The sequence below is a fragment of the Hyalella azteca genome, unplaced genomic scaffold (assembly GCF_000764305.2).
Source record: "Hyalella azteca isolate HAZT.00-mixed unplaced genomic scaffold, Hazt_2.0.2 contig6790, whole genome shotgun sequence".
Lineage (NCBI taxonomy): Eukaryota > Metazoa > Arthropoda > Malacostraca > Amphipoda > Hyalellidae > Hyalella > Hyalella azteca.
In genome coordinates this window covers 3,201-17,620 of record NW_025936939.1, presented here as the reverse complement: position 1 = coordinate 17,620, position 14,420 = coordinate 3,201, and the positions used below count along the sequence as shown (strand labels likewise).

General features: G+C 37.4%; 2 protein-coding genes across 3 annotated transcripts; one reads left to right on the top strand and one right to left on the bottom strand.

Annotated features, from left to right (window-relative positions):
* Positions 1-186: 186 nt before the first annotated feature.
* Positions 187-1,191, bottom strand: LOC108673740. Its single transcript, XM_018161608.1, has 4 exons — positions 1,167-1,191; positions 778-932; positions 296-405; positions 187-265 (listed from the first exon to the last, which is right to left on the bottom strand). The coding sequence occupies exons 1-4, from the start codon at positions 1,189-1,191 to the stop codon at positions 187-189; spliced, it is 369 nt and encodes a 122-aa protein (XP_018017097.1).
* Positions 1,192-9,066: 7,875 nt separating this feature from the next.
* LOC108673739 lies at positions 9,067-14,065 on the top strand. 2 transcript variants are annotated; one of them, XM_047881001.1, is made up of 4 exons: positions 9,067-9,225; positions 9,367-9,419; positions 11,481-11,666; positions 13,697-14,065. In XM_047881001.1, the coding sequence occupies exons 2-4, from the start codon at positions 9,377-9,379 to the stop codon at positions 13,900-13,902; spliced, it is 435 nt and encodes a 144-aa protein (XP_047736957.1). In that variant the 5' UTR covers positions 9,067-9,225; positions 9,367-9,376; the 3' UTR covers positions 13,903-14,065. The 2 variants fall into 2 exon arrangements, with proteins under 2 accessions (XP_047736957.1, XP_018017096.2); XM_018161607.2 differs by lacking the exon at positions 9,067-9,225 and having other exon boundaries at positions 9,264-9,419.
* The last annotated feature ends 355 nt before the right edge of the window (positions 14,066-14,420 follow it).

Below are 14,420 nucleotides of genomic sequence, written 5' to 3'. Positions count from 1 at the left end.
AAAACGGTACGCCCGTTTTGTACTTTACGGCTTCCTACAGTTTCTTTCATACAGACTATTGTAATCCGACATAGCCACACATAAGAAGACATAGCGAGACATAAGGNTCGACTTCTGTTTAACTTTCTTGCAATATCATTATGACTCGATTATCATTAGACAAACGATGTGCATGCCTCCTGTCTCTTATACACATCTAGATGTGTATAAGAGACAGGGTTTGGAGGGCGCGTGCCAGGAACTCAGCAGAATCTTCGCCGTGGGGGTACCCAGGCTGCGTGCCACATTGCTTCTGTAGGTTCCGCCGCAGTCGGGCCAAACAGCAGACATTCCCAGTCGACACCTCACCTCGTGGTCACTTTTGGATGCACTCCTGTGGATGGAGAATTTTGGCTCGTAGAATACCTGCAAAAATTATTTAAGTTAGTTCAAAATAATTGCATTTATAAAAACTGATGGAGCCTCCACCTGGAAAAAGGACAACAATGAATTTCAAATCAATGAATGGAGGACCTGAGGCCTTAGTATGACCAATGTATCATGAACAGTAGATTGGATGAGCACATTTGTGAGAGCTATTGACTCAATTAGCAGTGAAATCAGCGCCTCGATTCGTTTTATCAATATTTGAACTCATTAAATGCCTATCTTGTTCAATTTGCGATTATGCCCAAATAATTAAAGTTTTAAATGCCTGAAATTGACTTTAAAGACACATTAAAATACGTTAATGAAGCAGAAACTGCCGATCCTCAATATACAGAGGGAATCACAAACCTCTTCAGATATCACAGCTGCGCTGACTGCATTCAGGTTTTCGTCGTCTGTGGTGTAGTGGGAAGCGAGAAGCGTCACCAGTCCGTCCACGAGGCTCGACACCTCGCATTTGCTTATGGAACGACAGCGCTGCTCTGCGTGCACTAATGGCGGTCCTGAAGAGGCAAAATATGGAATTAATACAATCACCATCTGTTTTAATCATTAAAGCAAAATATTATCCAAATATTGACGCAGAACCAAGTCGACAGTTTACTAGCATATTTTTTCTCAGAGCTCAACTGATTTTCAGTAAATAGTGTCGATAAATTAGTGATATTTTTGACAATATGCAGCAAATAAACCAAGAAAAATTTTTTAAACTTTAAATTAAAATTGAGACAACTCGCCCAAGACAGAAAGAGCATGGGTCATATGGCATCTTTCATGAAAAGCTCACATGACGATTCAGCTCCTTCAACTTCACTTCTAATGAATCCTGTCACAAGTCAAAGTATGATGGCAATGATGAGGCAGAGTAGTGCAGTAAGTACTGCAATACTTCTTGTAGGGGACCTTCTGTCTCCACTCCCATGGCTGGCTCAGCAGGTGATTCAGCTGGAAAATAATTATTGTCTTGTAAATAATTATGCTAACTAATGCTCCATAGTACAACATTTGTAATTTAATTGATAAATTATAAAATTAACTATACTGCTAGAGAAGTTTAATTCAGCACGCATTGATAGAAAATACAATCACAATGCAATACACATAAGCTTTTAATTGAAAGCATATTCTATGGGTAAAGCATTGCATAAAATAATATAACAACTTTAATTGTGCAAGGTAATCAATACTCACTTAATTGTTTAAGAAGACTCTTCCAGACTCTTGGATGGTTTTCAGCACTCAAAATGTCTGGACTTCCAGGCTGAAATGCTGCTGGGTTCTTCTTAATTCGAGCCTTGGTGCATTTAGTTTTCATTTTTTATGTAAAATTTAAAAATTATTTGCCTAATTGACAAATTTTTCAATTAGTTTTTTTTTGAAATTGAAATAAGGGATAAATGACAGAAACAGCAATGATTCTGTGGCTAGCAATGATACAATAAAATGATAAGACATGGATTAACAATGCAGACGTGTGTTCAAATGCGGGTTTTTATGCAAGAAATGAAATGTCCTCAAATGAGGCATACTTGGGGAAACTGATGAGCTGGGGCTAATTCAGATAGAAAATGGAGCTGTGTTTCTGATTTGATTGGGAGCACATAAATAATGGAATTAATATTTAATTGTGAAACACCAATATATATACAAAACAAATATTATTACATTTTTTACAGATATACCTGTGCAGTGAAGAACTAAACAGAATTTTTAGAAACTAACTTAACTTGTTTGATGGATTTAGTTTGCATGAATTTCAGTTGCAAAAACTTCAACAATTATAAAATAATTTGTATCTTATCCTCACAATTATTCCATAGCCAATTTTTAGATATTTATACTCTAGTATTTTAAATACTGGAATCATATTTTAGGTCAACATGTTGGATGCTCTTAAACAAACTGAATCCACATTTCCATTTTGTGCAGTACCGTATTCCTTATTTTTACCCTATCAGTTGTATCATGCTAAAATTGCTATTATTATTAACAATGAAGATTTATTTGGGAATAATAATTTAGATAAATTAAATACCATCTCTCACTTGTTCGGAGCTTTGAGTTTTGAAGTCAGCTACTTCAGTCAAATATAGAAGTGTTGAATGTACCTCTTCATTAATAATACAAATTAATTTTTTAATAATCAACTAATCTTTTAATAAAGCAAAATGTTATTTAGTCACTATATAAGCAATACATTTTCCAGTCAAAAAAGCATTGACAGAAAGTTGCTTATATGACTGAATAAAATATTGCTTTATTTAGTGACTAATTATATATGATATTGCTTTATTAACAGACTAGTTGATTAGTAAATAAGAAATTTGTTATTATTAATATGACAATACATTCAACACTTCTATTTCTATATATGACTGAAAGAGCCTCTCTCCTATGTCTAAGGTAGGGCAGAGGTTCCCAAGTGGAAACAATTGGACAATTGGAATTGGACAATAGCGCCTATGAATTTGGCCAATTTTACCCATCCCTATGGCATTTTCCTATTTTCTTTGGTAGAAAATATGAAAACTGGCTTAACTTTTCCAACAGCTTTTTAAAATCAACCATGAAACAATTGTTTTCATTATCAATTTTTGGAAACTTCTGCCCAATATTCCACATTGGGGTAGGGTTGGCGGGCCAATCCCAATTGATGGTACGTCATAAGTCAAAGCTCTGAACAATTAATATAAAATATTAATGTGAATTATTATTCATAACTGAACCCTTATTGTTGCTAATCTTAGTAATTTTAGCATGTTATTATCATGTTAAGAATAATAGGGTTACATAGTAACAATACTGAATGCTTCACTTATTGAAGAGTGGACAAAATTTGTTTCAGGGCAGCCAAGTTGCCCGAATTGTGATATAACCTGTGATTTTGATTCCAAGTTCCAACCTGATCACAGGATTTAAAGTAACAAAGCATAAATGTTTAGAAGTTGGTGATGGGCATCACTTGAAATATGGATCTGATCACCATTAGCCCATGCCCTGGGCATGGGCTAATGGGTGATCAGATCCATATTTCAAGTTGTGCAACAATATGCTGAAGTTTTGGCATATAAAAATAATAAAATTGATGTAAACAAAACATATAAACCAAGTTAGGTTAGTTAGTTCACTGGTTAACTGTAAAAGAGACTAAATCACAGTGGAATTCTAGGGTTGATGAGCAATCTATATTTCAAGAAGCTGTCTCACATGTTGAAACAAAAATGTCAGCACAGTCAGCAAGGTTTCATTCAAAAGGAAGCTTCACTTGCAAAAATTCCAATACAATATGATATTCAGACCTGCTCATTTTTGTTACCTCTCATAAAACTACTTTATGAGCAGAGCAGTGTAAATTGTCAACGACAAATTGTCACAAAACTGAGTAACTGACTGAAGTCACCATTCCGCATTCGCCAGGTCGAACCCCTCCGGCCCTCCCTACTGCGGTCAAATCGACAAAGCCCTCAATGTCAATAAAAACTATTTGATTTCCACAGGAATAAAAGCACTATATCCTGAAAGTATCAAAATTTAATACATAACAGGGAGTTTCTCCTCGACCTCGGTGTAAAGCATCACTATCTGGCTCTAGTCTATAGAAGAGTTCAGCAATCGACTGATGTGGAACGAACCAACGCAACTCAAAGTATTAAAACTCAAAGAATAGGAGAACAAACATGAGCAACTCAATCGAATAACACACGATACCATTTCATTGGTACAAAAATCACAGCCAACAACAAAAATTAGTATAAACCAACAATAATAATTTGAATAAATTTAGCTCATGAGCAATGTCTTCCACTCAAGATGGCGTCTAGATATTAACTCGACCGATGACTGTGGCGCCATCTACCTCTGAAGTCCAACAAACCACGGTAAATAACCTGAATGATCGGATTACGGTTAATGAACTTCGAAAACAAACGTGCACTGCACATTTTTCGCCCGTTTTTTCTAACAGTGTGGATGAACTGCCAGTCAAGTCCTGGGTTGCGTCTCAGTTCGTTACAGTTTCTTAAGTTTGCACTGAAACTACGTGGTGGTGAAACACTTGAAGTCTCAGCAAATTGAGGTCATTAATTTATTTTTCTTAAATTTTGTTAATTATTTCTCACATAACCTATCTATTCCTCTTATTCCTTGTAGATATTTGGTAATCATGACGAACGCTGTTTTCGTGGTAAGACCGAAACGTCCATAGCCTGAGCTGTGTTCAAATCGTGGTTTATTGTATACTAGCAGCTGAACATGGTGTAGCCGCGCCTCATGCGTCACTAATTTTTGTACCGTGATTTTCCTTGGCAATTTTTTGCGATCATTCAACAGTTATTTCTATTATTTGTTCTCTTAAATTGTACTCATTATTATAATTAAGGATTTTGTCTGTCAATTTTACTAGCATTTTCATGTAGAGAAGAAGCCTGTTCATACTGATCAACCGATACTCATCACTTTCATTCTGTCAGTCGTGAAGCACTTAGCGCTTCACTGATGTTGAATGTTTAGTGAATAGTTATTGTGACATGTGAATTTGCGTGTGATATTTGTAAATAGTTATATTGTGATATTTAAATTTGTGTTGTGATATTCGTGAATTGTAATTTTGTTTGGAATAACTAGGATTAGGAATTATAGCCGAAAAATGATTCATTCGTCGTCGAAAATTATTTATTCGATAGTCAAAAAAACTCGGCGTATTCTTTACATGATTCTGTGAATAAATAAAAAAATGTCAGTTAATACGTCAGGATTACCAAAATGTAACAGCTAATAATTTTTATTCGTCAGCGTTCGCCAGGATTACCAAAATGTAACAGCTAATACTTTTTATTGAACTCGAAACGACAAAACTTGGACACCAGTGCAGTCACTCTTGAACTGTCGAGGCTGAAGTTCAAGACAATGAAATTAGAGACAAATGATCCAAATTAAATGCAAGTAGGAGCTCTAGAAATGACTATAATACCACTATATTCAGTAATTCCAATTTCAACGGCACAAGATACGACAGTGAACGCTATCCCTCTTTCTAACCTTAAATCAAACAAAGTACAACGCAGAACAGGTAGTGTGCACTGGCAACACCGGAGGCAAATAGGGGTTGAAACAGGGTCAACTTAGGTGGAAGGTGGGAGCGACTTTGTGTTTTCTGTTTTGCTGGCAGGTTTTCACACTTAGTCTGATACGGTAGCATATCCATTATTATTTACAGCGACGTGGAAGCACAAAGAATTCTACCCCCGTTAGTTATTTCCGATTGCAAAGTATCCGATTAAAAAGGCATTCGATTTTAGGGAATAGTGGATATATGTATAGTATGATATCCCTAATAATCTCACATTCATTCTCACGTGAGATTATAAGGAATATCATGATCTCACATTCATAACGAAGCAAACGCTACGCAACAATTAATGTACATTTAGTATTGAGGAGTGCTAAGTTGTTCTTAGGAGCTATAACCAGTGTTTGCACTCGATAAGAATGCGACCGAAGATTTTGCTGAGTTGCTGATGAAAATTTGACTCATAGAGATGAATTTTCGAACGACTCTTTTGGCAATTCGATGCTATAGTCAATATTCTGTTAAAGCCAAATTACTTTGAGCAGCGCAATAGAGTTGATGGCGTCTAGACGTGGCATGCGATGTCGTTCATTAGACAGGACAGAGAAAATGTATGGTCAATCGCTTCCAATGAAAAGAGATGTGAACTCAAATCTTACTATATATTATCAAAAAAGACAGAAAGGTGTCGAAGGATGGCGTTCACAGAAAAAATTAATTGTGCCGTTCAGGTAACAGTTCTAAACACCAGTCGCAAGCAATTGCAGGATGAAATTCTTGTGATGGTAGTTCATTATTCAAGAATAATCCAGTTTATAACCTTGCTAAGTTCTGTAATATAAACTGGTTTACACACGTGTTAGGGCGTATGTCTGCCCCACTTTCTTAAATACCCTTTTTCTTTCATTATCGATGTTTTAACTTCAACGCTACCCAGTCAAAATTAGAAGCAGTGTAGGAGCTAGGCCGGCGCTGAACCAAGAGCATGATAGAAGCATGAGGCAAGCAGGAATCCAGCAAGGATGTCCGCTTATTAAGGGGCCCAAAACGTTCTGCGTAAGGCCTTATTTTGGCGCTGGAGCTCGGCTGCAACGAATCAGTCCTGCCGGGCTCCGGCTCACTTACTGCCGACACGCCCTATACGCTGCCCTATACCTGCTCTCTTCAGGCTCATTTTATTTTCTTTCGGGGATAACTAAAGAATTCTGTCCACGCAATTAAACGTTTATTCTAAATTTTTTACACATTTACATCACCTATGCAAAAAAAAAAAAAGATAGATGGCAGAAACGCCGCTTAGAGTATGATATGCTAAGGGCTTTATGCTCTATGCATCATTCAATTATCAATAACACATTAATGAACATTATCCTATATTCTGGTACAACTATTTGATTTCTGACAAAAACTCAGCAACATGTTAAGACACTGAATATACACACATCAATAATGCAAAGGGCAGAGCAAAGCGTAAAACTAGGATAAACACAAATAATGCAGGAGTCTTCGATCATAAGTCATTTAACGAGATTTAACGATGGTTATATCCTTCCTTAACCACAAAATTCATAAATCCCCATTAACCGAAGTCGCGAAAATCATATCTTTATACTTCGATGCAAGAAAGGAAGATTCTTCCATTCAAATCGAAACGTATACGAGGAACTAATATCAACCTAAGTTCAGCGTTACCTCACCCGTCCTATCTGTTAAGGTAATACGTTTCAACAGCTTCAAATTAATGTCTGAATCAAGATAAGAATGGGCTATGGCTGATTTTCATTTGGCATTTTTATCAACACATTAATTGTAAATCGAGAAACCCTCATAAAAATCAATAAAGTAAGGCGTTGATTAAAAAACACATTTAATAAAATAAATAAAAAAAATTGATGATCAAATTCATACTCGATTATTAATCTAATACCAAAGAATACAGCATGAGCTATCACGTTTACTAGACACGACATTTAACAAACGAGAAGAACTGATGTAGGCCACTACATCTCGACATTGAAAAATTTAAAAAAATACGAAATACAGGTATTTACAACAGCTGAGAGCTATTTCACCGACTTAAAATTTATCACTATCTTGCACCACGTGCCAGCAATTCGTAATTGGAGACCATTTATTTATTTCCGGCTAGGTGACGAGTCGACACTTCTGAACAATATATTTCACCCCATGCCAGCAATTTGTAATTGAATACCATGCAATTTATCAACAGAACTACAATTCTGCAGTCACCGTATGCCAACTAGGCCCCGTAGTTTTCAAAATAAACCAACATTTTTCATACATTTTCTTCAAGGTACCGTCTATTCAAGTTTGCGATAATGCTGTCAGTGTTGTACGAGGTTGTCACGCATGCACGCACAGAGGTGCCTCTGGTGGCAGACGTAGAAGAGTAGCCGCNTACTGACTGATTCGGAATATTTTTGATATATATTTCTGATCAATATTTAAAGTTTATAATCTGTAACGAACTGTTTGATTTATTCCAGTATATCAGAGTTTTTCAGGAGGAAGATTGATCATTATAAATACAATATGGTATTATATGATAAACTTCACATGTGAAAATGTTGTTTGTCAACATAGAAACTCATTCTCTCTCCCACTTCTTTACGTTACAATTCCTCGTCTATGCCTTATCTATTCTTTGACAAAAAAGTTTTTTAATACATTCAGTTGCCACCGTATAATATGAAGTACAAATCGTGAACAAGTTTGTATGTGCTTTGTCATTGTTATGACGTATAGTTGCGATGCTATTTCAATAAATATAGTATACAAAACGTTTCAGTAAACTCGTTGTCAACATAGAAACTCATTCTCTCTCCCACTTCTTACCAAACCCCAATTCACCCCTATTGATATCCTGCTCTCACCCTGCCTCGACACGGACACGGACGGCAAACCGTTGCCTATATATATGACGCTGTGAAATTCCAGCCAATATGCGGCTGCTCCCTGTCCCGATTTTTAACAAGGGACAGTGTCCTGAGATTCCTGCTGCAATGCTGCTGCTAAACTGTTCTTCTGCCGTCAACGGCGCAGAATTCGTCTCCGAAATTTAACTGGGTAGACTCGGTATTAGACTCGACTGGTGAGCCTTACAGCCCACTTGAACTTTTATGTTATTTCTGTTGCAACTTATATTTTGGAATAAGTTCTAAGTGAACTATGTAGTTGTAGCATATAACTCTCATCTGTTAATCATTTTGCCGGTCCGCTTCGGCAGGTCAGAATTATATTGGGTTAGAACTTCCTCCCGCGCAAGCTCTATTCATATAAGTGGTATCAATACTCCCGCCATTATGCACTTGTACTCGTATCGTATTTGCGGTTCCTTAACTACAAAGATTCATCATTATTCCTGTTTGATTATTGCGTTATTTTCTCTGTAAATGAATCCAATAGTACTGATTCCTGAATTTTGTTCTGCAGCCACAATGAATGCTAACGAACCGTAACCATCAACAAGAAAACTCTTTTATCATGTCTTTTGGTACTTATCCTTTGGTTTCATATTTTTAGACAGCTAACATGTCAATAGTTTTCTCGAAAACATTGACATTTCCGAGTATATGTACGAACCAAAGCACATGTCACGTTCAAAACACTTGCCTAGAATAGCTGTTGCTATGAGAATATACCTGACCTTATCGTGCAATCAGTGAATCTCCGAGAAACATCAATCTGCTGTGCACGCTATAAATACGGTAACTTATCAGACCAAACAGCTGCATACTTGATGATATTTCTCATTAGCATACATTTCCTTCAAGAGGCTTCATAAACTTGTTGACTTTCGTTTGTATATAACCTTCCAACATGTTTCATTTAGAGTTATACTGCCCTAGGACCACCCGGATGTTTCCGTCGACGATCATCTGCTTACTACTGTTCATCATCGGTGAGTGTCTTCTGCATAGGAATTAAAACAACCATTAGGTGAAGTGTCAGCCGTTGGTAAGGAGTTCCAGCTCTTGTTAGTGTCTGCTTATTATGGTATGAGTGTAGTCAAATGACAGCCAAATAACTGTTAAACCATGAAATAAATGAAACCAGTAAAAATTATTCTGCAACTCTGGCTGATTTCATAAAATTTTTCATAATGTTCAATAATTTCTTTCAAATTAGTAAAGCATCATTCGATGTAAAGTGCACCACTTATGAAATTGTGCCCCAGCTAACCATCTTCAATTTTGACGAAATTTTATGCATACCGTAAGTTTGATCCTGTTTAAAACCAACTTTGAAAAACATTTCAGCCCAAAATATGAATACCTTCTAAAATTAGGGGCCCTCAAAAGAAAGGTGGTGAAAATGTCCCGATCACGGGGCACAAAATCTCCAACTTCAGGTCACTGCTGTGGCATATCTGTGCTGGCCACTGATTTGAAAACTGAGATGTCTGCGGGACTTGAGATGGTGCTTTCAATAAATTTTCTCTAAATAGTTTGTTGTTAATATTTTTGAGTAGAATAAGGTCAAACTTGCTCGAAAATCAAAGGTGCAGAAAAATTCATAAGTTCAGTGCCCTGTAGATCAGAGGAAAATCTATCAATCTCCATGATTTCTGCACAGTCTTTTGAGGGTAGGTTTTCCACAGTCTTTTGCTTCGGTTTTTCAGTAGAAATCACCTAACCTTGCTAATAGAATCCTCGGAACCATTTTTCTACAATGTTTAAACACAAAACTAAATAAGTTCCACTAAACCAATTTGATTGAAACAGATTGGTTAGAAAGAGAAAATTATACACTATAACATATGTTAATCCTAGCCATGAGTACTTCTTGCAAAGGAAGAAAACTTAGTTTAAAAAATGCTGCATTTGGCTCATTATTGCACTACATTGGAACGACAAGAATTTCTTTTGAATTAGATTCTACATTGCAAAAGGCAGTAGAATACTGTGTTTAGATGCCCATATGCACGTGACAGCTCTTTGGCGAAACGTGCATGAATTCGCTACTTTCTTTTTCGCTTTCATTTTTCAATTTTGGGAGGGCATAATTTTTCAAGAGGTTTCGTCTACTTTTTGACAGTCAATTCAGTTGTTTTCCTACCTCCTTACTTGTTGGAGAATTCCTAATTTATTAATGCTTATTTTCATTCAATATAATTCAGGGTCGAGTCTTTTATTTCATACAGGTAAATTAACACTGTCAAAAGTGGAAAGCTGCCACAGGCAGCTACATAGTCTACCGGAATGAACGGGAATTAATTTTATTCCCAGAATTAAGAGGAATGCATTTTATTATAAATATTAGCAGTAGCTGGAATAATTAATTATTATTATTGTCCATAGATAGAATAAGCGTATGTTATAGTACATAATTTTTTCTTTCTAATAAATGCTGTTTCAACAAAATTGCGATACAGCAACTTATTTAGTGTAGTGTTCAAACATTGTTGAAAAATGGCTCGATCAGAGGCTTCTATTAGCTTATATAAATAATTTTCACTGAAAAATCAAAGTGATTTATATGTCAATATTTTATGTGTACAATGTTACCTTTGTTGACAATAGACTGGACAGGACAATGAACTTATGAATTGTTTCTACTCGTTTGAAACAAATTTTTAGAAGCACCTTTTGAAAACTACAGGCAACTTATTTTTCAAATCAGTGGCTAGCATAGACATGCCACAATAGTAACCTGAAATTGAAAATAAGCGACAGGCCTTCGGGGACATTTTCACCGCCCTCCGTTGAGGGCCATTAATTGCAAAAGCTTTCGTATTTTAAGTTGAAATTTTCGCAAAGTCGGGTTGATTTTGAACTAAAATATGTGTGATCATTCATCAAAATTGGATTGTCAGGTGGGCAGTTTTGGTTCCCCTGACATGGAATAACCCTAAACCATTCCTTGGTTGTCTATTGTTCCAATTGATAAAGTTTTCGTTTAATTTACGCACCTAAGCATGCCAAATTGATTGTATTATCAACTTGGAATTCTCATATGGCAGGCGCTGTTGTAGCCGAATGTCCTGATGGCTATGAGGTAGTCGGGCGCAAGTGCATCCACCGTTCCACTGGTGGATATCTGACGCACGACAACGCGGTCACTTACTGCTACCAGCACTTCGGCAGGCTGCCTGTGCTTAAAGACTGTGCCTCCTTCATTGATGTCGCCACCTATGTTAACGATGGATGTAAGGTGTTACAGGAATCATGTTAAAGTCACTAAAAGTTTATAATTAAAAAAGTCTGCTATCAAAGTATTTGTCATCTTGGAAACATTGTAAGTCGACCCTCATAAGTTAGAAGTGAATTTCAGTAAAAAGTCTCTTCCTCTGAATCAACTTGATGTTTAGTAGGACAGGAATTTCAGCAAATATAATTCATCTGTAATTCGACTTCTGTTTAACTTTCTTGCAATATCATTATGACTCGATTATCATTAGACAAACGATGTGCATGCCTCTTCGCTGATTTTTGGAAAATTGGTAAGTTGGCATGCCAACCTATACCAGTGTTTCACTGCATGACTTATTCAATCACAAGAAACTGTCCTGTGGACAACAGGTCCTTCCCAGTTAAAATTTTGAGCCGAGACCGGCGCCGGGTTTAGCCGGGCTGGTCGCGCTTTAGCAGGATGGAGCCGTAAAACTATAACCGGCCATCTATCCCTAAAACTGCGCTGCGCCATGGCTGATATAGAGACAAAATTCTAGCAGCTCGGCAGGGACGGAACTCTGCGCTGTTTTAGCGCTGGTACTTGGGATTGCCCGGCAGATGGCTGTACAGTGCAGCAAGCAGGCCGTGCATGGGGGGGTTTTTAGAGAGGGAGGAGTGGTAGGGGTTGGAAACAGTGACGGGAGAATGAACTTCATTCTCCATCTAGCTAGTTCATTCGCATAGCACGATATTTTGAGCCAATTTCCGGTGCCATTTGTGATATTTATTTCACGTCAGTATTTTAATACTTCGAAGTACGTAAGAATTTTATATGCTCTTCCAGTTTTAACACTCTAACAGAAACGTTGAAGGTCATTCACGCTTACCTAAAGCGAGATATCAATCAGTTTATCATGAGAAAGTTTTCTAACATGGATATACAGAAAACGCGTTAATATAACAGTCAATGTTAGAGCAAAGAAAATACCAAAGAAATTCACCATATTTTCAATGAAAATGTGTAAACCAGCACCATCATCGGTTCATAAAATTGATCGACTTTCCGTGGGTTCCGGTTCTGGTCTCCGAAACGTTTTCATTAAAGATATGGTGAATTTATTTGGCGCTTTCTTTGCATGAAAACTCTTGGAGAAATTGCGATTTCAGTAGACTGATGATTTGCGTACGTTGTTAATTTTCCTATCAAACTATCGAATGACATGAAGCTAATGCAATAATATAAATTACTACACAAATTTAGCTCTAATACTCACTTACATCTAACTGACGGGATCATACGAATGGCTACTTTGTTCATTTTTTAAAATTAGTGCATTATGAATAATATCTATCAAGTTCAACCACAAATATAGCTATTCCTCGATTTGCTAAATGATGGCGAGTCATTTGTTCTGTATTATAGTAAAGTAGTTCATAGAGCCTAGCATGGTAGGGTGTCCGCGCGGTCAAGTGGTACAGGCGTGGAGGACGACGCGGAGAATCTGCGTTCGAATCCCGGAGCTTCAGTCGACGTTTGCAGATAGTTCATAACGGTGAGTAATTTGATGTGTAAATTTCCTCGATAATTGAACTTGTTAGATTCTAAATTACGTTGCTAAAGTTAATAGGATGAGAATGTCAGTAACCAATGTCAATACAACCTGTCATTGCAAGAGAGAAGTCTAGGTGATCTCAGAGAAGGAACAATTTTTTTTTAAATCGTTGTTGACAAACGGTGACGCGTAACTGCCGCGTACACTGCCAGAGCCGCCCCAGAGCAGGCGTTGGGCAGGTTTGAGCAGGCGGTGCTCAGTGAGGGCTGCGTGACGGCAGGACAGAGCACACCTGGGCAGGTACTCAGAAGCTAATTAGCGCTGATACGCGGCTGGTGATATCGTCTCTAAAGCGGACATTTCTGCTCTATCGCTGCTCTGTCGCGTTTCTACGTCGGCTCTGCAGCCGGCGACGGCCTGCTCTATTCCCTGCCCTAAATTTTAACTGGGTTGTCATTCCAACAGGATCTTGTCAACGATGAATGTTAACTATTAACGTTGCACTCCATCAGACTCATCTGACTACGCCAACGGCTATTGGTTAGGGGCGACCAACTTGTCGGCTAACAACGTCTGGCAGTGGAGTGACGGAGCGGCCCTGCAAATGGGCGCTCCGTACTGGGCCACCGTGAGTCAATGTCAATCCATGTGTTATCTGTACATGGCACTACAGAGTTGCTATGAGGTAGTTTGGATATATGACGAGATATATGACTAGAGGCAATTTGTTTGAACTATATAATATCAAAAACTCTATTATAATGTTAAAGTGACCTGGAATGAACTGAAAACAGAAGGTGAAGCTCTGAGCATCTCTTACAAAAAAGTCAATCTTAATTCTCCTACTAGAAATACAATTGAAATACCTAGTTTTTCGATCAATTATAATCAGATGAAGTACTCAATGCAATAGTGGATGCAGCTGTAACATTTCTAGCGCCAACTACTGAATGCCATTACGCGATGAAGATTCCTTACTATTCAAATAATAATAAAGTGTGACGCACCGATGGTTATAGGTAGAAATGTAGATTAAAGGTGGCGTAACGATGGGTGGCCACGTCTGTCAACAATCGACAGTAAAAAACAATAAATCGAGATGGTGGTGAATATAGGTAGGTGGCTATACATCATCGATGAATAACCGATAATTTATATTATGTGAATCATCGATGGCAAGTTGCAGGCAAATCACTTGTAAGCCACCGATATCACTTGCAAGCCACCGCAATACAC